At 56.9% G+C, this 24,727-nt stretch overlaps 1 protein-coding gene across 1 annotated transcript; it reads left to right on the forward strand.

Annotated features, from left to right (window-relative positions):
* The first annotated feature begins 12,604 nt into the window (after window positions 1–12,604).
* IGFBP4 (insulin like growth factor binding protein 4) lies at window positions 12,605–24,330 on the forward strand. The gene is made up of 4 exons (XM_045837183.1): window positions 12,605–13,238; window positions 19,945–20,102; window positions 21,041–21,175; window positions 23,070–24,330. The coding sequence occupies exons 1-4, from the start codon at window positions 12,890–12,892 to the stop codon at window positions 23,202–23,204; spliced, it is 777 nt and encodes a 258-aa protein (XP_045693139.1). The 5' UTR covers window positions 12,605–12,889; the 3' UTR covers window positions 23,205–24,330.
* The last annotated feature ends 397 nt before the right edge of the window (window positions 24,331–24,727 follow it).

Here is a 24,727-nt window from a genome sequence, read left to right on the forward strand (position 1 = left end):
CCGGGAGCGCTCCCCTCATGTCAGCTCCCTGAACTGTAGAAACCGTCTTCCGTCCCGAGGTTCTTTAGCGAGAGGAAGAGACCCCGAGCTCCATTCTCCTGAGGAAACGTTCCTCATTTTCCCCCGAGGAGACCGAGCGCCGGTTCTCGGGACCGGCGGCCTGGCCATTTGCCCCAGCAGCGCGGGTTCCGGCGTCTGCCTCGACCTCCCCGACGAGAATTTACTTTCCAGAGAAACGAAAGTGCCGCGGTTGTGGCTTGTGGTTTTCGTGTAGTGGAGGGGCGTGGCGGGGTCACGCGCGAAATAGCGGCAGCGGGCGGCCACCGGCCCGTCCAAGGGGATAATCGATAGTTAACGGCCTCGGGAGCTGAGGGCCGTTCCGGGGTTGGCCCCCCGTCCCCCGACAGCCCGGGGGGCGCCCTGCCGCGGTGGCTCCTGTCGCCCTCGTCTGCGTTGGGGTCCCCGCGCTCCGCGGGCCCGGACGGCTCTGCCGACGGGAGGACGAGAGGATGCCCACGACCGCTGTGTTTTATTCCTCCGGTGCACAAGGGTTCGGGCGGGTTTCTTTTTTTCCTCACCAGCCCACAATGTTGGGATGACAAAAACCAAAACAAAACAAAAAAACCGAACAAAACAAAACAAAAAAGGTGTTAGTGTCGCAGGTTCGATTCCCAGTCAGGGCACATGCCCGGGTTGCAGGCCACGGCCCCCAGCAACCGCACATTGATGTTTCTCTCTCTCTCTCTCTCTCTCTTTCTCTCTCTTCCTTCCCTCTCTAAAAATAAATAAATAAAATCTTTTTTTTAAAAAAAGGTGTTGCCCTTACAAGATGCTAGGAAGGAGAACCGCACGGTTTGCGGGCCTGCCAGGTCCCTGTCGGCCGCCGCCCCCCACCTCGGTCAGCCTCCCTGGGGCTCCAGCCCCAGCCGGGCCATTTGCCAGTGGGGTGACCTTGCCGGAGGCGGTCTCTCAACGCGTTCGTTTCCTCTGCTTCAAACAAACGAAGAAACAAATAAATAAAATAAAATAAAATAAAATAATAGTATGACCTCAAATTTGTGTGACGATTCCACGAACGCAGCAGTTAGAATAGTAAGCTACTTGTATCAGAACCAGGAGGCATGCCCATTTGGATGTAATGCTTTTTGGTTTTTTTTTCTGCTAAAAGAACTCGAGGGTCTACCACTTGTTAATCACCCCCAGATCCCGTGTCCACTCCGCTGGCGAAGCCCCGGGGGGTGGGGGGCGGGGGGCCAGCAAGGAGGGGTCGGGATGCGGCCGACGGGCAGTCGCAGTCACGGGTGGAAGAAGCCCGCGGCTGGGATGGTCGGGAAAGCCAGAGGAATGGCGCTCGGGCCTTGCTCATGTCCCTGTCCTCCGGTTTCCCGGCCGCCGGTGGTTCCCAAGAGCGCTCGGCGTCGCCTGCGCAGGACCACGGGCGGTGGGGGAGCCCGACCCGCCGCTCTGCCCGTCCAGAAGGTCAGCCGTCCGTGTCAGGTTGGCAGGCTGGCCGGGCGAGGGTGCCCAGCTGTTTGGTCCAACACTAGATGCTGCAGTGAAGGTATTTTGCAGATCTGATTGACATCGCCAATCAGGGGGCTTTCAGTAAAAGGAGTGCCCTCTATAGTGTTGATAAGTCTCACCTAATTAATGGAAGGTCTTAAGAGCAAAAAATCAAAACCAAAACTGAGGTTTCCCAGCAAAGAAAGATTTCTGCCCCAGGATTGTATTGAGATCCTGCAAGAGCCTCCTCTGGCCTACTGGTCTACCCTACAGATTGCAGACTTGCCACCCCCACCACTGGAGCCAATTCCTTCAATATACATACGGTTTTGAGTGCCAGTTTTGTACTAGACACTATAATCAGCCATTTATATAATTCCCCCACCCCCAATCTTTATAACAACTCTTTAAACTGAGAAAACCGAGACTTGGAGGTGTTAGGTAATTTCCTCAAGACTGTAAATCTCTCCTTATCTTTTAAAACTCAGATCCAACGTCACCTCCCTTTGAAGTTCTCCTTAAGCACCTGGGGCTCCTCTAAGTTTTCTTTACATTCAGAGCTTTTCTCTCTATTACTTAGCACTGATCGTGATGCGTTTGCCCAAAGGTCTCCCTGTTCAGACCGGGAGGTCTTCTGAAGGCATGGGTTTGCCTGCTCCTTCTGGAACCCTCTGCACCGAGTTCAGTGCCCACCCCCTCCCCAAAGGGCCCTCAGTGAATGACACTGTCAGTGCTATCACTGTCTATCGGGGTGGGGGGGTAGCGTACCCAGCAGCAAACACTGTCCCCCCCTTCACTTGTGCAGGAGTGCAACGACGTTGGAGGAAGGGCCCAGCAAAGTCAACCCCCGAAGTGAAGAAACAGGCACACACGAGCCTCTGCTTGCACCCTCCTGGAACCTGGGGCCCACTGTGCCAACAGTTTGCTCCACCTTCTGGGGATTCAGTGGAAGGCTCGGTACCCATTGCTGACATTGGCAGGGATGCCCTTGGGGATGCTAGGGTTGTCCCTGAGCACCTGTACCTTGAACTCAAAGACCCAGTGCTTGAGCTGCAGGAAGGAAAACCCAGACTGGGCAGAAGGGATCAGCTGCCAGCGTCCCTGGAGAATTCTCCTGAGTAAGGCTGCAGCCCCATGAGGTGAAAGGGGGAGGAGGAGAGGCCCCACTGGAGTGAATGAACGGACCTGCTCCTGACTGAGAGTGGGTAAAGAGCCAGCAGTGAGCCAGCAGCCCCTGCAATCTCATGCACAAGCCTCTTTCCTCCTACCCTCCTCTCAAATGTTCTGCACTTTCCAGATTGCTTCTGAGGACGCGGTGAGGTGGGGGTGCAGAGAGGTGAGGTGCTCCTACAACCAGGTGCCTCACCTGAATGCAGTGGGTGACGTCTGTTTTCTGGAAGCAGAAGCAGAAGCAGGGCAGTCACAGCATTCCTCTGTGGACACCCTCCTGGCCCTCTTACTTGGGGCTACCCAGGGGCAGAAGGCATGTGTTGGGGGTGGTGACGTTGGACCTCCAGGAGGTCCACTTCCGTCCTGCACCTGGGAGGAGGCAGGAGGGGTGGAGGCGAACAACAGAAGTGGCGGGCTGTGTTTGGGAGTAAGAGACTCTTGTAGGGAAGGGCAAGGAGGCCTGATGGGAACAGCATGTGTGCATGGGAAAATGCCCATGGCCCTGAGGTCACTCAGGGAAATCTAAGATGGTGCTGGGCGTGAGGCCTAAAATAAGTCACAGAATCATTAACTAACTATTGGGTTCCGGGCCCCATGAGAGGACTTGAGTATAAATATAGCAATTGTCTCAGAAGGAATCTGGGTTCTTAGTCTGAGACTCCTGTCGCCACCTTTACCCCAGTCCCCTGGTTCAGAAGATCCTCAGCCCCCCTTCTACCCAAAGAATGCTGTCATATGTCACCCACGCACCACTCGCCCATTCATACCCCCAACATTCCCTCCTACCTCCCACCTCCCACCAACCACACACCATCCACCCTTCACTTCTGGTCTCACTGCTCCTGCCAAAGGTGAGGCTGCTGTGCTCAGAGGCCAGGGGTCTCTGTGGGATCCCCACAGCCCCTCCCCCCCGCACAGGGCTCGCTCAGTACCTGTTCTTGCTGTTGGAGCAGACAAAGCATGCAATAGAGATACAAGAGGGACAGGAAGGCTTTCTCACTCCAACTCCTCAGCCTTCTTTCTGGTCCCTTCCCCCACGGCCACTGCCACCCCAGAGGGTCCCAAATTCCCTGAAATGTCTCACCTAGCATGGCATTTATCTGACATGCAGGGGGCCCAGCAGGGCAGGCAGACCCAGAAGGAGGGTCAAGAGCAGGGTTGGATCGCCATGGAAGAGAGATTAGGAAGGACTAGGCTGGCTCTTAGATCACTAGGTCCAACCTCCTCATGGTGAGATGGGGAAACTGAGGCCCAGAGAGAGGCGTAACTGCAGTTGACTGCCGTGGGGCATGGCTCTGGCCTAGGAGGCAGAGTGAGAAAGCCGGTTCTGTCTCCTAATGTGGTGTGAGGAATGGGGTCATCTGGGCCTGTCACTTTCTCCCCAGCCCTGAAAGTGGCAGAAATCCCAGATAAGGTCCCTGGGAGGTAGGATATTGTGATGTATAATAAGAAACATATTTGGTATTCTTCAGCGCTCCTAAAACGCTTGGAATTTCCTAAGTGGCGAAAGCAATGAAGCTATCTTTTGTTATGTTAAGGAGACAAGTTTTCGAAAGCCCCTAGGTAATTAAGAATGGGGGTTGGTTGCCAGGGGAACCAGTTAAGAGATTAGGGGGTTGGAACTTTGGCCTTACCCACTGACCTCCCAGGAAGGGAGAGGGGCTGGAGATGGTGTGCAATCACCAGTGGCCAGTGGTTTCATCAATCATGCCCGTGTACCGAAAACCCAGAAAACCACAAAAGGACGGGTTCAGAGAGCTCCTGGGTTGGTGAATGCTCGCCCGTGCAGCGGGACCGGCTCCCTGGGAGAGGGCAGGGAAGCTCTGCGCCCTTGCCCCAGGCCTTGCCCGATGCCAGCTTCCATCCGGCTGTTTCTGAGTTGTATTCTTTTTACAATAAACCCGTGATCTAATAAGTAAAATGTTCCTCTGAGTTCTGTTTCTCTGGCCTCTGAAGGAGGGGGCAGTCTTGTAGGACGGAGCCTGTAACGCATGAGGTCTGATACTAATTCCAGGTAGCTAGTGTCAGAATTGAGAGAAATTGTAGGGCACTCAGCGGCTCGCTGTTGGAGACTTGCTTGATGGTGATGGAAAACCCCACACGTCAGAACTGGTGTCAGAATCGAAGGTGGGTCCCAGAAAGAAAGAAATAGGGCGGAGTGGGATGCTGTGTGCCTCCGCCTGCATCCATCTGTTTCCCGGGTGGTGTCATCTCTTGGGGCTCTAGCCCCTTCCCTTCCTCACCCTACATCTGCTTTCTTGTTTGCTGGTGGGAGAGCCTGAGTAGAGACTCCATGTCCGTGGGATCTGACAGAGCGTGGGGGAGAACTCCCGTTCCTTAATGAGAGTCCCCGTGGGAGCATGGCAGGGGACTGGCATTCCTGGTAGCTAGCTGCTTCCCCAGCTCTGACTTTGGCCTTGAACCCAGGGGTCTGACGTGAGGAGGAGGATACTAGAGATGCAGAGCCCTATCCTCCAGTCCATGTGTTGCCTTCAGAGGGCTTCTGGCTGCTGTGGGGAGCAGGCCTGGTGGGCGGATGCAGCCCCTAAGACCTGGTCCAGCTTGGCAGTTACTGCCTCATTTCTTCCTCTAAAGAATGCATGTGTGCGTGAATGAATGAGTAGGAGGAGTTTGCACTGGGATCTCTCCCATCTTTCCAAGCTCTTCATTTCATCACAGCTATCCATCTTCTCTTTCTTTTCATCTGTCTGTCCTGTTCCAAGTTTCAGTCTCTCCCTCTCTTGGCCTTCCCTTTGTTAGTGCCCTCTCCCATTCTCCCTATCTTCCCACCTCAAAGCACCGTAGAATTTTAGAATCAAAAAAGGTCACAATTAATGATGCCACTAATTTGTAACCTGCTTTCTGGGATATATGTCCTTCCACGTTTATGGCCTTGTTGGATCCTCCTTCAGGGCCCTACGGATTGGCATCCCCATTTTACAGATGAAGAAACTGAGGCCCACCATGGTGAAGACACAAGCCCAGAGTGTGTGATTGGTCAGGGCAGAGCTGGGATTTTAACCCCTGGTGAGACGGAGTGCTCTGTCTGCAAGAGCACTCTGCCCCACAGCCAGTGGGTCGAAACAGGAGGGCAAAGCCCTTCCCAGGGGTAGGCCATCTGGCTCTCCCCTGCCTCCGGGGCCCGGTTTCTGCTACTGTTGAGACCATCCCGTCTGGGTGGGGGAGAGGAACAGGCCGCACACAGACTTTAGGAGTACTGGCTCCAAGCATCAAGCCTCTTGAAAGGCAGAGGCTGCGGGGGGTAAGAGCTGGGGAGAGAGGAGGGGCGGGGCTAGGTGGGTGAGGGGCTCCAGGTAGTGTGGGCGGTGTTTCTGGGCCCACTTAGCCCTGTCCCTTTGTCCTCAAATTCTGCCCCCCACCCCAGCCCTCACCAGCTGGCTTTAGGACTGTCCCTACTTCTTAGGACAAGGACAGAAGCACAAGAGGTCTGAGGCATGGAAAGCCTGGTGGGCACTGTGGTTGGCACTGTGGGCACAACAGCCTCTTGGGACACAGAACTCTGGCAGGGGCAGCCTGGCGGGAGGGAGAGATGCTCTCTGGGTTTGGGCTGTGGCGCTTCAGGGTGCAGTGAGGGTGCCAGCTGGGCCACGGGCACAAGCTCTGTGTCACCCACAGATGGGTGTAAAGCACAGTTGCTTGTGACCTGAAGCCAGTCTTTTTACTACCAGGAGCACCATCTAAAAACAGATTTATAGGGTTGCCATGGTGATCAGTAATCATAACGGTGAACGTGTATCGAGTCTTACTCTGTGCCGGGCACTGTGCCGAGTGCTTTACACACATAGTTTCTGCAGTTCCTCACACAGCCCTACGGGGCTCCGCTGGCGTTATCCCTCTTTTACAAGGGAGGGCATTTAAGGATAAGAGGGAGGATGTCGCTTGGCCAAAGTCACAGAGCTAGTAAATGGCAAATCCAGGATTCGGCGCAGGCAGGCGTTTTGGCTCCAGGCGCTTAATCTCACTTGGCTGATCTCGGCAAACAGCTAACACTCACTGGGCACTTACTATGCAGCAGGCATCATCATAAGCATTTTACACAGATCCATTCATTGAGTCATTTTAGGTGCCCTATATAACAGTTGCTTAATGAATGCCGAGGACACTCAGACGCAAGGGGTGTGCTGAATGGTCCCAAACCCACTGCCGGGAATCCACTCCAGGCAGCCAACTTGAGAGCCAGTACTCTTAAAAAAATAATAAACAAGCAAAAAAGATTTTTTTCTTAAAAAAATTAAGGTATAACATACATACATACATACATACATACAGGAGAGTGCAGAAATAAGAAATATTTAGCTCAGGGAAGGTTCCCATAGTGAATATACTGCGTAAATACTAAACATTACTGGTACCCTAAAAAGACCCCTTTCTGTAACAACTTTTACACTTTTCCCTGAAGCTGACCTCTATCTTGACTTCTAAAACCATACATTACCATATTTTTAGGACTATAAGACGCACCTAGGTTTTAGAGGAGGAAAATAGGAAAAAAACTTTTGAAGCAAAAAATGTGGCAAAATATTTGATAACCTGTGACCCTGCTCCACCACCGCCCCCCCCACCACAGTGAGCCAGGCAAGCTACATTCAGACTATAAAACACACCTGCACCCCCAAAACTTGGGGGGGAGGGGAAAGAAAGTGCATCTTATAGTCCAAAAAAATATGGTAGTTTTGCCTGGTTTTGAGTTTTATATAAATAGAATCATACAGTGGTACTCTTCTGTTCAATACATGATTCATCATGATTCAATATGTGATTCATCTACGTTGCTAGATATAGCAAAACTTTATTCAACTGTAGATTCATCTACCCTGCCATTGATCCCAGTGTTTGGCTGAATAATGTTGCTATAAACAATCTTTTGCATGTGCTCGGGCACACACACGCACACACACAATTTCCATTAGGTGTATATCTGGGGGTGGAATTTTTGTTGCTTTCAAATGGTTGTACAAATTTGTTTCCTGTATGACCGTCCCCTTACTTCACATCTTGATATTGTCAGTATTTAAAATTTTTACCAAGCTGGTGGATACGTAGTGGTATTCCATTGTGTTTTTCCACATGTGTTTAGTAAGTGAGGTATAACCAGAAGCAAGTGCTCTGAACGCCCACTCTGTACAGCTTCTCCTAACAATCCTACATGGAAGGCGTGGTTATCACCCCCATTTTGCAGTTAGGGACATGGAAGCCATGCTCCCTTTTTCCTTCCTCTCTTGCAATCCACTCACCTTTCCTGGAGACCCCTCCCCACTTTTACCCTGTGGGGCTGGGATGTCTGGTTCCCACCAACGTTGGGAGGCACCTCGGGCCAGGAAGTTCTCTTGGGTAGGGAGGAGAGGAGGCTGGGGTGGCGTGGGTGGGGGTGGGGAGGAGAGAATGGATGAAGCATAGAGGCTGGTGTGCGGGACCAGAGATCCTGGCTCTGGGCATGGGATGATGAGGCCAGAAGAGAGGTCTTGGGACCAAACAGAAAGCACGACTGGGGCTATGTGTGAGCTCCTAGCGCTAGTGGGAAGGGGAGGCCTGCAGCCAGGGAATGAGGACCCCTGTGAGTGGGCATGTTGGGGATCTCTCTGGGTCCAAGGCCCTCTGTCTGAGGTTGTCCTGAATCTGAGGACTCTGGAGGGTCTCTAATCCTACAGCCTTGTTGGGGGTGGTCTTTCTGGGTTCAGACATCACTTGGTGGAGTGTCTTTGAGTTTACTAAGGGGTAGGTAGCACTCTGTTTTCCAGGGCCAGGGGGAGTAGGAGGCAGGGCCCGGAGACACTCCAGGGAGCGTGGGGAAGGACATGGGGTCTGCTTGCATCCTGGGCTTCTGATCTTTTAGGCCCAGAGGCATCTGGCAAGGTGGCACCTTGTCCTTTGACTTAACAGGTGTCAGGAGAGGCAGGGCAAGTGGTTTCCCCACTGTAACGTCTGTCTCTCTCTGTCCAGAGCCCTGCCTGTGTCTCTGCTCTTGCAAGCAGTGCGCTCTGCATAGATTTTCCCTGGTTCCCCCCTCCCTTGAGCCCTGAGCCCACGGCTCACTGGTGATGCTCTGGCAGCACAGGCAGCATGGCACAGGGCGAGGTCCACAGCAGGCAGCACATTTTTTGGCTTAAGTTACGTTGAGCGAGCCCGTCACCTCTCTGGGTGGTGGCAGGGCTCTCACAGGGTCCAACCTCACTCACTTGGCTCATCTGCACAGGGTTTGGGCAATGAGGAAGAGACGCCCTCGGTGCCAACTGGCCTGCAAACGATGCTGACTCTTGGACGGTTGGGAGCCATGCCAGCACTGGGCCTAGGACCATGCGAATCGGCTCCAGGAGATCTCGTTTCCTAAACGGCCCGAGCGAGATGGCTCTCACAGTTCAATGAGCTCCCCTCCTCCATTTTACAGATGGCAAAACTGAAGCTGAGGGAGGGGAAGTGGCCACAAAGCTGGCAAGGAGCAGAGCGGGCTGGACCGGAGATGTGACAATGGACCCCGGCCAGCCCCACAGCTGATGGACTCTCCTCTCCCCGCGCCTTCCCCTGCTAGGTGTTCACTTCTGGAGCTGGACATCCTCAGGGCAGGACTCAGGCCCTGTCCTCTGGACCCGACGTCCTCTATGGGTCTCTGTGGAGGCCCTCACTCTTCTGATCTGGTCTTGCAGGAGTGGGGCCCTGCTGGGCAAGGAGGCAGATGTACTAATGTGGCATTGCTCAGCCTGCACACCTGGGGCGACTGTGGGGGATGCCGTACCTGGGGCCAGGGTGTCAGCTGACATGGAGAGAGAAGCTGAACTTCCTACGCAGGGTGGGCACAGGGGGCAGTCCAGGGAAGCCAGGGAGAGGCTGGGAAGCCAAAGTCCTGCGGAGGCCTGGGGCCCAGCCCCACATCCGTGCTACCTCTGCTCTGATCCTCTACAGCCAGCTTGCCCTCCGTACCACAGTCTTTTGTCCTTGGCACTTGTTGAGAATGGTTATGTCAGCTGTTCTGGAAGGCAGCAAAACATAGAGGTGAATCATGTAGACTCTGCCTGGGTTCACATCCCTGCTCTTCCACTTACTTGCTGTGTGACCTTGAGCAACTCACATACCTCTCTGTGCCTCAGTTTCCCTCCCTTAAAAATAGGATAATGATGCCACTTACTACATGTTGTTGTGAAGTGCGTATGAGTGAAGCACATAGAACCATGCCCAACACATGCAACTTGGACCCAGGTCCTGTGACTCCAAATCCCAAGCCTTCCGTGTGCCAGCCTCTCCCAGACACTAGCAGGCCCGGGGGGTGGGGTGGGGTGGGGGACACTAAACCAGCCCTCCAGGAGCTTTCAGCCTAGTGGGAGAGACACACGTCCTGCCACCAGGGGGTCTGCAGCCACGTGGAGAAGTTAAGAGTTTCCAGGAGGGAGCAAACACTCGGTGCCTACTGTGTGCTGGACACTCTGCACAGGCCACCATTTCTTTCCCCTCCCCACCCTTCTTTCTTTCTTACCGCAGTTCCATGTTCCAGGGAAGGACGGTGATGCTTGGAGTTTAAGCAACTTGTTTCAGGTTCCCTGGTGAGTCGGTGGCAACGCGGGGACTGGAACCCGGGCCGGCCCGATGCTAACGTGGAAGACCGTGTAATGCCGGCTCGCAGTTCACCTCCTCCATGAAGTCTGTCCATGTCCTGGATGTAGAACTGACCACCGGTGCCTCTGGGTCCCCGCCCCCGCCGTGTCCCATATAAATGCCCCCAGGGCACCTGCACACTTCTTAGACTTCTTTACACGCCTGCCTCCGCTCCCTGGGCAGGGGGCTCCTTGGGGTGGAGAGCGATCTCTGTGTCCCCTGTGTGTAGCACGGAGCCTGGGCACCAGAGGTGTTTCAGAACGGCGTCATGCATGAGTGGGGGAGGTGCTCGGAGGCCTCCCCGTGTCCGGTTTCCTGTCTCCTTGGAATTATCCCAGACGGCAGTGGGGGTGGGGCACCAGAGGATGGATTGAAGGGTGCCGCTGGGGTAGCGGTGTGGACGTCCGTCTCACCTGGACACCTCTCCAGTTTCCCACACTCACCGACACTCACTCCCCATCCCCAGGCCTTGCCCTCAGCCTCGCCCCAGGCTCCCCTGCACTCCTCCCTCCACAACCTTGTCCCTCCCAGCACCTCTGCTCTGTAGGGGACAAGTCTGGCATTGGGATCAGAACCATCTTTTCTGGTTCCATTTTATTCTCACGAGAACTTAAGAGTAGGGAAAATGGAGATGGCTTACCTTCATTTTACAGTTAGGGACATTCACACTCCGAGGGGTGGCGTCCAAGTTCACAGACCAAGTTGATGGCAGAACTGGGTCCAGCGTGACGACGGCGGGGAAGAGGGCATAGGGCAGTTTACTGAATCAGGGACAGCTGGGCTTCCCCACGGGGAAGTGAGGAAGCCGACTCTGGGACAGAAGAAACCCCAGTTGGTCTGTGAGATGGCATGGAGTGAATCCTAGAATCTTTTATTATTTTATTTTATTTTTCAATTACAGTGGAGAATCCTAGAGCCTTGTCCCTGGCCAGGACTCGCCAGCCCTTCTGCAGTCTTGACGGCTGCCAGTAGGTGCCGTCCGTTTGCAACTTTTGGTTCTGTCCCTGCAGGTCTGGCTTCCAGCCCCGTCCTCCTATCACCTGGGCAGTCTGCACTCGGAGACAGTGGGAGAGGGCCCAGTCCATCCCTGTGAGCCTGGAAGACGGCTGCCCTGGGAGAGGAAGCGGGAAGAGGGTCTCTGATCTGCATTTCAGCTTGGCTGTCCTGCAGCTTTCTAGGCAAAGCCAAACAAAAAAAAAAATCCTCAGTGGGTCACCAATTATGCCTGGACAGGCGCCCTCACCCTGAAGCCAGCTCTAGGAGAGCAGACGAGTTTGTGGGGGAGGATGGGGGAGGACTAAGGGGATCTGAGAGAGAACCTAGGAGATGGGTCCCTGCTCCAAAGGTGACCCCAGGGCTCTCCCAGTCAGCAGGACTGAGGCCAGGGTCGGGGGTAGGGCACCCACAGAATCTCACTGAGGGCCTAGCCAACCCCAAAGAGCACCATTCACTGAATTAGAAAAAGACACCCCTCGCTCAAAACCTTCGACTGCCACCTGCTGGAAAACGGTCACGACAGCCATACAAATCTACAATGACTACAGAAGAAATGGTGCCCCCTGGAGTTGTGCAATGCACAATTTGCAAACCCAGAGTGGCAATCTCCCCTCCCCCCACCCCCCACGCAGGAGTGGGTCTGGGCAGTAAAAGCAAATACCCAGGAAGGAGGAAGAGGCTGGGCACCTCTCTCCCCAGGAGTTCAGTGGTTCCACCCCGGGGACCGCAGAGTGGACCCAGACCCACGTGAACCTTGGGGAGTCTGGGCGGCGGGTGGCGGGGGGAGAGGTTGTGAAGAGAGCCAGCTAACGTCTTAGGGTCATGAGGCCCTTCCAGGCCCCTTGTTGAGTGCCTGTACCCTTCCCACCATCCCACCCGACTGGTTGAGACTGGAAGCACTGGGGGAGAGCGGAAAGGACTGGCCAGGGAGACTGGATCCGCGGAGCCAGGAGTCCGGGCTCGAAGGTTGCGCTCTCAGCTGGGGGACTAGGGGCCGCCTTTGTGGGTCAGGGATGAATCCTCCAAGGTCGGGGGAGGGGGCCAAGGGGTAGCCTCTTTGCTTCCCCATCCCCTTCTCTCCCCTCGCGGGATCCGGTTCAGAAGCGCTCTCGGCGCCTGTCTGGGCTTCCAAACTGCGCCGCTTCCCTCTCGGGCAGAAAAGGACTTTCAGATGTTGCAGCAGCGGCGGCCGCGACTCAGGACAGAGCCCCCTCCCCCTAACGGCCGCGTCTCCCTCTCCCCCTCGCCCTCCCCCACCCTACCCGGTTCCCCCACCTCTAGGAAGGCGCTGGGGGTGTGGCCAGGGGCCGGTATAAAGACCGGAGGAGCCCGTCCGGGGCAGCCACTCAGCCCCCTTCCCCTCGCTGCCCGCTGCTCGGGCCGGGCCGAGGATGCGGCGCAGCGCCTCGGTGGCTAGGCTCGCTCCCCTCTAGCCCGCTTGCTAACTTCCCCGGCTGCGTCTCTGTCCGCCAGCGGGGCCGCCCCGTCTCCCCGCGCTCTCCCGGTCGGGTCCTTCAGGCGCGCCGGGCGCAGCATCCGTGTGCCCCCTGCTGCCAGTCCGCGTGCCCGCGCTCCCCGTCCGCACCCTGTGCTAGCGCTCCGTCAGCACCCGATCATGCTGCCTATCTGCCTCGTGGCCGCCCTGCTGCTGGCCGCCGGGCCCGGGCCGAGCCTGGGAGACGAAGCCATCCACTGCCCGCCCTGCTCCGAGGAGAAGCTGGCGCGCTGCCGCCCCCCCGTGGGCTGCGAGGAGCTGGTGCGCGAGCCCGGCTGCGGCTGTTGCGCCACTTGCGCCCTGGGCAAGGGGATGCCCTGCGGGGTGTACACCCCCCGCTGCGGCTCGGGCCTGCGCTGCTACCCGCCCCCAGGGGTGGAGAAGCCCCTGCACACGCTGATGCACGGGCAGGGCGTGTGCATGGAGCTGGCGGAGATCGAGGCCATCCAGGAAAGCATGCAGCCCTCTGGTAAGGTGTCTCTGCCCTTGCACGCCCTCCCTGGTGTGCGCCCCTCCCAGAAACCCCTTCCCCCCAATCCGGCTGGCCTGGAAGGCCCTTGAAAATCCCCTGTGAGTGTGGGAGAAGGCAGGTACGTGGCAGGGCTCTACTGGCACGGGGCAGGCTCAGCTAAGGAAACTGCTATGGAGTCCCTAACAGCCTGTTGCCAACATCGAGGAGGACTTTTTCCCCTCCCTCCATATCAAACCTCCGAAGGATGCCTACTGGGGAAGAGTAGTCTTGGCTGCTGGTGCAAGAGTGGAAACTTAAGTGCCCTGGCCCAGCCCACAGCCTGCATGCAAGTGAGCCAGAGAACTGGAGGGTGGGGGTGGGGTGGGGGTGGGGGTGGAGGTGGGCTTTCTGTTCCTCGCCCGCAGACCTACAGGTGAAATGCCAAAGGTCTGAGAAGCCAGAGCTTGGACTTTTGACACTGAGGTGGGTGGAGTGGGACACACAGATTAGAGGGGCTTTGGTGGTGAGGGGCGTGGGAGTTGCCCTTCCCACAGCCCCAGGCCAGCTGGCCTAGCTGTTGGGAGAGGTGCTGGGAAGACAGGGGTCTCCCTGCCAGGTCTGGGCACACCCTCCTGCCCTGGAACACCGGCATCCTGCTCTTTTCTCTTGGCAGGTGCCACGTGAGGTGGCAGAGGGAAGTCGGCCGCCAGCGGGGGGCTGCAGAACCCTGATGGGCGTGGGCTAGGGAGCAGAGAGAGGCAGAGAGAGGTGGGCTCAGAAAGCCCTTTGCCTGGCACTTTCTCTCTTTCCGTTTCGCCGTGAGCCTCTCAGTGACTCCTTCTAATCTTTCGTAGTCTCTTTCCTTTTTTCTCTTTTTCTTTGTTCTTCCCTGCTGTGTGTTTCAACCTCCAGTTCCACTAACAGCATTCTTGAGTTCCCGTTTCCTCTGTACCTTCTGCCCGGTATCGGTGGCTTTCTCTTTCTCTCGCCTAGTCCCTTTTTCTGTTTCCCATTGCCCTAAATCTCGCAATGCCAGTGCGGTCTCCTTCTGTTGCTCTTTCTCTCTGCGTGTCACTGTTGCTCTCTCTGTCTTTGTTCCCGTCTTTCTGTTACTTTTGGAATCTCTCTCTTTGCTTGCCTTCCTGTGTGCCTGCCTCTGTTTCTTGTTCCCTCTCTGACTGTTTAGCTCTCCCCGTGCCTGTGTGTCTGTCTGTTTCTTTTCCTGGTGCTTGAAGCTTCCATTGTTGCAGTCCGGATGCTGGGACTCTGGCCCCAAGCTTCCTGCCCTGGGTCCCAGACCGCTCCACTTCCTCAATCCTCTGCAGCTTGTTAGCTGGAGGAGAGCAGGATGCAGGGAAAACAGGAAGGAGGTGGACTCCAGGGGTCTGGGCTCCAGGCCTCTCTCTGCCCTTCCTGCCCCTGGGCAATGAGAGATGGGTCAGCAGAAAACATTCTAGGAGAAATGCCAGCCTGGCACCCAGCACATCGGGGAAGGAGGGGGGGTCCTTAGGGATTAAGTTGGTGATCCTGGGGGCAGAGATGCCAGTGCTAGTGGGAGAGGAGGGGGTCCTGGTACCAGACCAGACTGGGAGTGAGAGCTGAACCCTTGGGCCCCCTGCGTGTAACAGGACCACATTCTCTTTGCATCTCCCTCCTCCACTGGCCAGCAGGTATCTGGCACCAGACTAGTATGGCTGGTGGCCTCCTCCTCCCTCACCGACTTGAACATGGGCAGAAGAGCCTGCAGAGGGTCTTGGGCACCTATTTTCCCTTGGCTGGGTAGGACACCCCATCCTGTAGTGGAGAAAAATCGGTTTCCCTAGGAGCTTTGAGGCGGGGGACATGAAAAGTTTGTGATTATCCTGTGGATATCATTGCAAACCAGCCTCCAAAGGCGGCTTTAGGTCCCCTTTGGATCCCAGGGCCCTGGTCTCTAATGCCCCTCACCCTTTCTTCCTTGCCTGCCCCCGTACCCATGCAGTGCGTGCACTATTTGCAGAAGGAAAGGCGAAGTCTGGAGGACCCTGGGAAAACTAGGTTCCTTCTTGGCAAGCCGTGTCCCTGACTTCTTAACTCCCAGTCATCACAGAAGTATCCCCTGTTGCAGTGTGGGTCGCACTGCACCACGTGAAAGGCGCCCCCTAGAGATGTACAGCAGCCCTGCAAGGTTTCTAGTGAGCCAAGGTGTCCAGGGCTTGGCCCCTATCCCCATGATTCTCTTTAGCCTCTCACTGTCAGTAGGCCACTATCCCTCCTGCGTCCCAAGGCTTGAGGACCTAAGCCTCTTCTTTCCACCTCTTCCTCTTAGGCTGAGCTTCAGCAGGTGACAGGGGAGGACAGCCACTTGGCATAGCCCCTCCCCTGAACAGCTGTGGTCCAGCTGCTACTATTTGCATCAGGGGCAGGTCTCCCCCTTCCACCTGCAGGCGCCCCCACCTTCCTGTTCCGGCTTTCTGAGCCAGGGCAAGCTGTGGACTAACACCACTCAGGCCACCAGAAGCGGGGTGGGGTGGGACATGGACTTCAGAAGTCCACAGTTCTGCATAAGTGTATTGACTCTTGATTCACGGAACCCGGGGGAGTGGACGGTGGCACCAGCGTTTGGACTGAGAGGTTCCTAAACTGTGCTCTGGGTCCCTCTGGGACAGGGTTAGGGCACAAGCATGCCAGGTTAATTTTTACTTAACACAGCAAATACTGTCCCCCCTACTTCGTTCGGTACTGGGAATCCAGTTATGTCATGGGAACAGGGCCTTCCCAGAAATTCTGTGCTTTGGGGGCGGGGGGGGGGGCAGAGGAGGAGCATAGCTGCTTAACATTTTTTCTTTAGCATTGGCGAAGCCAGAATTATTGGTGCCTCCGGTATCAGGAGTCTTTCCATTTAAAGTCATAGGAGCCGCAGGGACAAGTCTCTCCTTCTCCCCCTCCACCCGGCCTACAACGGGACGTGCCTCCCAGAGGTGGGGTCTGGCACCCAGTCAGAGCTCAATAAATTGGAATGATGATGAGGATGGTGATGAAGAGGAAGCTGGATCGTTTTAACTTGAAGCTTAAATCCTCCTCTGACGCTGGGACTTCAGGGGACAGTAGGGCAAGTGCACAAAGCTGGGGGACATTCAGAGAGTTGCGAGGGATGGGGTAGACTTTGGTGCCTTTTCCTGCTGTAAACATGGGAAGGATGAGCCGGCTGTCTTTCTCTCTGACTCGTGAGGCCAGCAGTATGTCACAATAGTGAGGGGGACATCCTTGCACCAGAACCCAAAGAAAGGGCCCTGTGCCTGCCATGGTGGCCTTGACTTCAGCCAGCATCCAGGGGAAGAAGGAAAAGGCCTTTCTTCCAGGGCAGGTGGGTGACCTGCCAGGTCACGGCTGAACCCCACCCACCTCACAGCCTCACCCTGGGTGTCTTGAGTGGGGCAGAGGCTGGAGTTGAGGAGAAATCATGGGGATGAAATCAGGCAGCAAGAAAGAGGAAATTCTCTAGCTTTGACCATGAACTTTGCGGGCAGTAGTGCCAAAGCTGTGAGGCCTCTTCTTTCTCTGGGTGCCTTCCCTTGTTACTGGAACACAGACCAAGGTTTCCAGCGTGCCCATATGTCAGTGGCCTGGGCCCGGAGGAGATGACCTAGCCTACCTTGGAAGCCCCGCCTCCCAAACAAGCCCTTTGGAATTCAGGAGGTCAGACCTTTCAGGGGCCAGGTCTGACTCCAGCTCCCGCTCAGAGGGGACCCCAGCAGGATCGGGGCTTTCCAGAGGGCACTGCCTCTGTGAGCAGCGCCGGGTGGCTGGGGTTCCTGTGTTGGCAGGGACATAGCAAGCATTTAACAGGCTTTTCAGAGACGTAGGCTGTGGCCCTCACCCTTCCAGACCCGGTGCCTAGGGTGATCCTGGGCTGGGTCCTCAGTGTGCTGGTCAGCAAGGCCGGGCGAGGAAAAGTTACAGATTAAACAGCAAGTCAACAAGCTAGGGTCCGGTCAGTGCGCCCGCCCCAGGTCGGTGTCTCTGCCCAGGGCCGGGTCAGAGGGCCTGAACCGTGTGGGCGTGCCCTTGTGGGTGAGTGTGCGCTGGACACGTGACTGTTTGTGTACATCCGTGGTTCTTGAGTCCCGGCCCCTCTGTGTCTGGGCCCAGTGTGGGTATACTCTGCGTGCCTGCGTCCCTGTGAGCGTTAGGAGGGAGCTGCTCTCCCTGTGGTGGTGTGCTCTTCTCTGATCGTACACACCAGCTGGGCAGTGGGGGGACCCAGAAGGGGAGACCAGCCGTGCTGCCTGCCCATCTTCCCCCGATGACCTCCTCTGCGTGACGGGGGGCCCCACCAGCCCCAGAACGTAAGCTGTGCTTCCAGGCTCCACGCAGCCCCAGGTTTCACAGGTTTCAGGGAAGGGACCTAATTGCCATTCTTAATGGTACCTCTTCGATGAAAGGATAGACATTTCAAATATTCATTAATAATCCTTCAAGCGGGAGTCCTTTGTGGACTTCTGCTCATGGGACTTCAACATCGGAAAAGCCTGTTTGCACTGGACTTCTACTGCAGTTCTCTCTCCCTCTCCACCCCCGGGACGCCCCACACCTCCAGGCCTCGGGGCTCTCTGCCCCCTGAGGCAGCCCCGTTCCTTAGAGAGCTCCTCCTTCCTCCTCGAACCTGAGAACATTCCATCCACTTACCGAGAGGAGTAAGCGTCATCGCAGAGGAGCACTTTCCTTTATGGTCACGGGAGGAACGCGCCCCCAGAGGAAAGACAGCAGAGCCCTTCCAGGTGGGAAGGGTGTGCCTCGAGTTGGTGTAAAAAATGACACCACGGGGGTCCCTGTAACCCCTGTCAGCCTTTCCCAGGTCAAGAGGGGGAGCCTTTGTTTCCATCGCAGCCCAGCCCCTCCTGTCCCAGAATCTGGCTGCAGTTCTTTTTGGTCTCCCGTGTCCCTTTTCTCTTCATTCCCCAGCTCCAGCCAACGGCCCCGAAACGGGGACCCCATCCACAAGTCTCGTGGCTTTGTGCGAGGTGGACGCTGCAGGGCGGTCCCTGGCCAGTCCAGGCCTTTTCGGCCGGAAGGGCTCCTTAGGAGAGTCTTCAGGGGAGAGCCTGGGTCTGAGGTCTTTCCTCTGGCTCCTGATGGAGGGCCCAGGGCCGATCTTCTGCGGCCCCCACGGCCCAGTGCTGCTCCTCTGGAATGACCCTCCCCTTCTTGGCGTCCCTGTCAGCTGGGGGGTCTTGCTCCAGTGTGTTCTCCTGAGTTGACCTTTAGGGACTCGATGCCAACCCTAAGTCAGGAGTCCCCTCTGCGCTGTCCTCCTTGGGAGGTTCAAGATGCCAAAGGATGGGGTCTATTTCTCAGCTCCATTTATTCCTTCCCTCTGATTCTTCTTTCTAAGCCAGCCCTTCACTCGTGACAAAGCCTTCTTCCCATCTCGGGTGACTCAATTTTATAAATAACCTTTGGTGTGAAATCTTGACATAGACTTTCTGAGGGTCTCGAGTCTTCCTTGCCTGGTTTTCCTTTATCCACATGCTTCTCCCCACACCCCCAGGACTAGGAGAATAAAAAGAGAACTAACCGCCCCCCTCGCCCCCGCCCCCCCCCCGCCGCCCCGCCCCCCCAACCTCACTTAGGCTGGGCCGAAAAATACCATTTGACCCAGAGGCAGCTCTGGGACCGCTGCCATGCTTGGAGGAACCTGCTAACTCCTCAGGAAAAAAAATCCTGACGCAAACCAGATGTGACCTTCTGACGGGCTGCCAACATCTGGAATGCTGGCAGGGGCTTTGCACTCGGCCCGCCGTGTGCTGCCAGGCCCGAGCGCCGGGGAGGTGGTGCGGGTCTGCAGAGAGGTCCTGCAGCCTTTTCCCCAGCTCGGCCCTGCGTTCCGGATTTGGCTGCCTGGAGAGAGAAGCAGCAGTTACAACTGGGTTTTCCTTGAGTTCAGATAGAGTCTTCAGGAGATCCCAGGGAGGGGGTGCAGGTCCAGCCGTGGCAACCCCGTCTCCGGATCGCCAGTGCCCTGGGCGACAGATGTGGGCTTTGGGTGGGGTCTGGAGTCTAAGGGTAGGGGGCGGGAGGGATGTGGAAGGTGTTCTCTTGGTTCCGGGGCCGCAGAGAGCATTACACAAGTGCACACGGATATGCCGCGCTTCCGCACGCAGGCACGCACCCCCACTCCCACTATTTTCTCCTGTCCAGCCAATGGGGAGAGTCTGTTGGGTCAGATTTCTCATCCCTCATGGAAACTTTGATTCTGGCCATTTGGAAGAGGGTGAGCAGAGCTGACAGCCCGGAGGATCCCCTGGCCAGCTCCGCCAGATGCTGAAAAGAGCAGGAAAGGAGACAGGAAGAGAGAGCAGACGGAGAGGGGGATGGTGGGAGGAGCTGAGTGGAGGGGGGCAAGACCCAGTAGGGGCCCCCCTGCCTGCCTCAGACCTCCCTGCAGGGACCAGGGGACCGTCCTGCTGTCCGGGCAGCTGTAGCTGGTGACTCATCTGAGGGCTGGCTTGGGTGGGATGAGGGACAAGTCAAGGACTTCAAGAGGAATATAATACTCTCCTGAGGAGATCCAGGGGTGTGGGAAGGAGACAGGGCGCTGCTTTGGCTTGTTCCTGTCCCCAGACCCTCCCCCGCCCCCGCTCCTCCCCAGAGCCAGGCTGGAGAACCCCCAAGAAGGAGGCAGGTGGTGTGCTGCCCTGTCCTTTCTCAGTGCTGACCTCTCCTCATTTTGTCCTGCCTGCAGACAAGGATGAGGACGACCACCCCAACAACAGCTTCAGCCCCTGCGGCGCCCATGATCGCAGATGCCTGCAGAAGCACTTTGCCAAAATTCGAGACCGGAGCAACAGTGGGGGCAAGATGAAGGTCATTGGGATGCCCCGGGAGGAAGCCCGGCCTATGGTGAGGACCTCTGACTTCCAATGTACCCGTTCACAGGCACACACACACACACACACCAGCACACCACCACTGCCACCACCACCACTACCACATCACTGCCACCATCATTGTGCCACCACTACCACTGCCACCACCATCAGCACCACCACATCACCACCACCACCACCACCACCACCACCACCACCACCACCACCACCACCACCACCACCACACCACCACCACCACCACTGCATCACCAGCACCAGGACTGTGTTTACACAGTAAACATGCTTTGGGTGCCTATGGTGTACAGGGGGCACCGGGTGTCATCATCAGCACCCAGACAGCCCTCATTCCTGTCCTTAAACTTCCATCCCTGCTCAGCCCTTCCCTGTACTGCTACAGCTGAGGTGGTGGTTCAGCACTGAAATACTTCTGCACTGGTTGGTAAATCACGGTTCCCCAAGCCTCCTGATGTTTCTTGGCCCTTCTCTTAGATTCCCCACTCCAGACCTTCTCAGTCTCTAAAGGGTTAATGCTGGCCATCTCAGGGGCTTGGGACCCGGCCCCAGGGTCTGGCAAATGTCCTTTCCGCTGGGTGGCTCTGATGGCTCTGGGCCTGGGTCTTGTGTGATGTGGGTCGTATGATTTCATTCATGCCTCCCGCTCAGGAATCGTCCCCTGCAAGTCCTTCCCCATAGGTTTCTGCAGCTCCTTTCCCATAGGGGGCCTTCCCTTCATGCCTCTCCTTGCTAGAAGTTCTCTGGCCCAAGTTCCTGTCTTCAGTGTCCTTTGCTGTTTCCACCACTGTCCCTGGAACCCAAGCCACGCCCTTTGCCTCACCGCCCAGCCTCCGGGCCCTGACCCTCCTTTAGGCCTTCAGTCCCGAGACGGCCCCAGCCCCGGTTCTCCCACCCTTCTCCCCTCCTTCTGAGAGTTCCGCCCTCCCTGCCCTTCAGCCGCAGGGCTCCTGCCAGAGTGAGCTGCACCGGGCCCTGGAGCGGCTGGCCGCCTCGCAGGGCCGCACCCACGAGGACCTCTACATCATCCCCATCCCCAACTGCGACCGCAACGGCAACTTCCACCCCAAGCAGGTGGGTCTCCGTCTCCCTGTCTCCTTCCTGCTGGGCCCTGGCCTCGGCTCCTGGGGCACTTGACAGGCTCGGCTGGGATCGAGGTCTTGGGGAAAGGGGAGGCTCCCCAACCGTGCCCAACCCCAGGACCCGCCCCGAACCCTCCCCCCAGCCTTTGGGCCTCAGCTCGTCTTGCCCACCTCACTCGTTTTGGAAATGGGGAGACTGAGGCCCAAAATCGCAGGACGAGTTAGTGGCGGGCTGACCGTCCTGCCTCCCCATGAGGCATTATATTCATCACCTTGTTTCAGCATCTGTGGCGCTCACCTCCTGTTCCCGCCAGCCTCCGCTCCCCAGCACTTCCTCACTCACCCTGCCCCTTCTAGGGGTGGCCCTCCTCTGTGCCGGCGTGTCCGTCTCACCCGGAAACGGAGGGACTAAGTCATGAGGGGTTCAGGGGGAAACAGCCTGCCCCTGCCCAAGGGGAGCAGCCAGGCCTGCTGGGGTGCAGCCAGGATGGAGGGGACGCCAGCCCTGACAGCCGGAGACGGGGGCTTTGGCCGGGAGCAGAGGAAGGAGGTGGGCAGGAGGGAGCACAGGAATGTAGAAACCTTTGTGCGCCGGCCCACCCTTGGAACGTGGCTTCCTCCGACAAGCCCCTGGGATGTTTGAGAAGGCTGGCCTGCTCCAGCCTCGTCTCTGGCCTGTCCGAGCTGGCCCCACATGGAAGGGTGGCATGTCTGGGCAGGGCCCTGGGGTGCCTTGTGTTGGGTGTTGCCTGGGGAGCCCTGGCCTGGATCTCCTTCTGCAGCTCCTTGCGGGCATAGACACCCGTTCTCACACTTCGCCCTCGACGGGCAGACCCACAGGGTGGCTTGGCGGCAGGGGCCTCGCCGGCAGGGGAGAGGCTGCCCCCGGGTCAGCGCGTCCCGGGACGGCATGGGGGTGTTGTGAGTGGTGTGCAGGGGGCGAGGGGTCCGCAAGGGTCCCCCACACTGGTGCCGGCCCTTCCTCTCAGCACTAATTTTGTTTTTATTTTTGTCCCAAGTTTTAAAGTACTTTTCCCCTAAACAAATTATATCCTTTGTTAGAGAAGTTTCAGGTTTACAGGAAATTGAGCAGGAAGCGTGGAGTTCTCATCTACTCCCCCACCCCCAGTTCTCCCTATTGACATCTTGTGTTAGTGTGGTACATTTGTTACAGTTGAGGAACTAATGCTGAGATACGTTATTATTAACTAACGTCCATAGTTTACATTAAGGTTCACTCTTCGTGTTGAAAACCCTTTGTGTTCTATGGGTTTTCTTTCCCCCATTTTTTTTCCTACTGAAAGTTCTGACACTTGACCCCTGACCCCCAGAGCAGCCCAGACCCTTGAGACAAGCTCACCCCAGCTCTAGTCCTGGCTCTGGAACCCACCTTTGCCCCTGCCCTTTCCCCTCCCCCCTCCATCCAATCCTGACCCAAACTGGGGCCCATCTGCTTCAGTTGTTCTGACTTTGACCTCTGTCTTTCTCCCAGTTCTATTTCTGACCTGGGTAAAGCCTCACTCAACTCGCATTTTAGTTTTAATTCCCAATCAACTGTACTTCCTAACCTTAACTTCAGCTTGCGTCCTGCCATGAACCATAATTTCATTCTTAAAGTCCCAACGCGTTGAGAACACACTCAAAACCTCTCCCACCTGCTCCTCAGCCTTTCGAATCCAGCCTCCACTCCGGGTAGGCTATCGGCCTTTCTCAGGGCCCTGCCTTCCTGGCCGAGTTCCGCTCTACCCCAGTGAGCTCGGGGGATTTGTGCGCATCGGAGAGTCTCCGCCCTCGGAGGCCGTCTGGAGCAGTGGTCTGATGGGGGGCTGGGCTGGGGTCGAGGCCGGCTGCCTGGTCACTGACCTCTCACGCCCTCGTCTTGACAGTGCCACCCGGCCCTGGACGGGCAGCGCGGCAAGTGCTGGTGCGTGGACCGGAAGACAGGAGTGAGGCTGTCGGGGGACCTGGAGCCCAATGGGGAGCTGGACTGCCACCAGTTGGCTGACAGCTTCCATGAGTGAGCCCTACCAGCAGGCAGGGGGCTCTGTGCCCCCTGCTACCCCTTCCCCTGGAGGCTGCAGAGCCGACGGGGAGCCTGGGCCCAAGCCCTGGCTCTGCCTCTGGCCCAGGAGTTTCCATCAGGGTGTGTGTTGTGTGTGTGTGTGTTTATGAGCATGGGTGTGCCCTTGGGGTGAGCTGGAGCCTAGGGTGTCCCCTTTGGGCTTAGACAGCCTGAGAGTGGCAACGGGGAGCCCTGGTGTAGTTCCACATTGATCCTGGATTCATTCATTCATTCATTCAGCCATCTAAAAACATGTATTGACTACATATCATATGCCAGCTCTGGTTTTCAGCCCTGGGGGCTCTTATTCTGACTTCCTCTGACTTGGGCACGAGGGGCCGCGTCCTGTACAGTGAGCACAGGTCTGTGGGAGGAGTCCCATTCCTGTCATCAGAGGAGGAGAGTAGACATGTACCTTGACTTTCGTCCCTCCCCTCGATCTAGTCATGGAGTGGAGGCCATAGGGAGGTGTGGGGTAGCGGGTGGCTCCGTGGTCAGGAGACCGGACCCACTCCCAAAGCCAAGGGCTGCCGGGCTGGGCTCCTCTTCTCTTCCCGTGGAGACACGCCTACTCTTGGGTTGGGTGTAGTGCCATCTGCTTTATTGCCTGGTAACCGAGTCCCTGCTGGGGGAGCAAGGAAGAGAGGGCCAGAGGAGGGCCCGCAGGACAGGGGGCTGGGCGGTGGGGCCGGCGTCTGAGCGGTCAGGGGAGGGGGAAGAGTGTGTACGGGACTGCGTGTGCCTGATGGAGAGGAGGACCAGCACCTCGGGGTCCGGGGATGGGGCTTGCCTGGGGCCCTGCTTCCTTCCACTTGGGGTCAGAGGTCACCAGGATGGAGTCACCAGGACGACTCTGTCCTTCAGTGGCTCACAGCCTGCGTGGCTCTGCCTCCCGCTCCACACCAGCTCCCCCTGCACCTCCCTCCCCTTCATACCGCCCCCTGGGCGTCTTCTGGCCACACTGGACGGACGGAGACTTAAGGACCTACCAGTTGGCCAGAATGTCTTGTCTTTCTTTCTTCCTTCCTTTCTTTTTTTTTTTTAACAAAACAGAACAAAACAAAATAAAAAATGCTAGACAATTATGTTTCATTGATTTATTTACAGTTAGAGGCGGGGATGCACTAGGGGTGGGGCGGCCTCTCCTGCATGGTAGAAGGACTACTGACGGTCAGTCAGTGTCCCCGACCCTCCCTGCGGCCTCTTCCTAAGGGGCCTCCCTGTCCCCAGAGTCTGCGCTGTCTGTGTCCAGACTCCGGGTGGGGAAACGATGACTTCCAAAAGGAGGGAGCCAGGACAGCCCCGCTGGGCCACAGCTATTTCTGGGATCAGCTGGTGTGTGGCCCTGGGGCATTTCCTGGGGCATGAGGCAGATCGGGTTTGCATCTGGATTTCATTTATCAATTTAGTGGCGGTGAGGGGGAGGCGCTGCCCTGAAGCCCGGGAAAGCGGGTAAACGTTCCACCGCATTCCACAGCGCTG

This window comes from Phyllostomus hastatus, unplaced genomic scaffold (assembly GCF_019186645.2).
Source record: "Phyllostomus hastatus isolate PE091 unplaced genomic scaffold, TTU_PhHast_1.1 phas_contig_210, whole genome shotgun sequence".
Classification (NCBI taxonomy): Eukaryota; Metazoa; Chordata; class Mammalia; order Chiroptera; family Phyllostomidae; genus Phyllostomus; species Phyllostomus hastatus.

Excerpts from the sequence above, each read along its gene's own strand:
- IGFBP4 (XM_045837183.1), top strand. The coding sequence starts at position 12,890 with ATGCTGCCTATCTGCCTCGTGGCCGCCCTGCTGCTGGCCGCCGGGCCC. Across the intron at positions 13,239-19,944 it reads GGAAAGCATGCAGCCCTCTG|ACAAGGATGAGGACGACCAC; the intron begins GTAAGGTGTCTC and ends TCCTGCCTGCAG. Across the intron at positions 21,176-23,069 it reads GCAACTTCCACCCCAAGCAG|TGCCACCCGGCCCTGGACGG; the intron begins GTGGGTCTCCGT and ends TCGTCTTGACAG.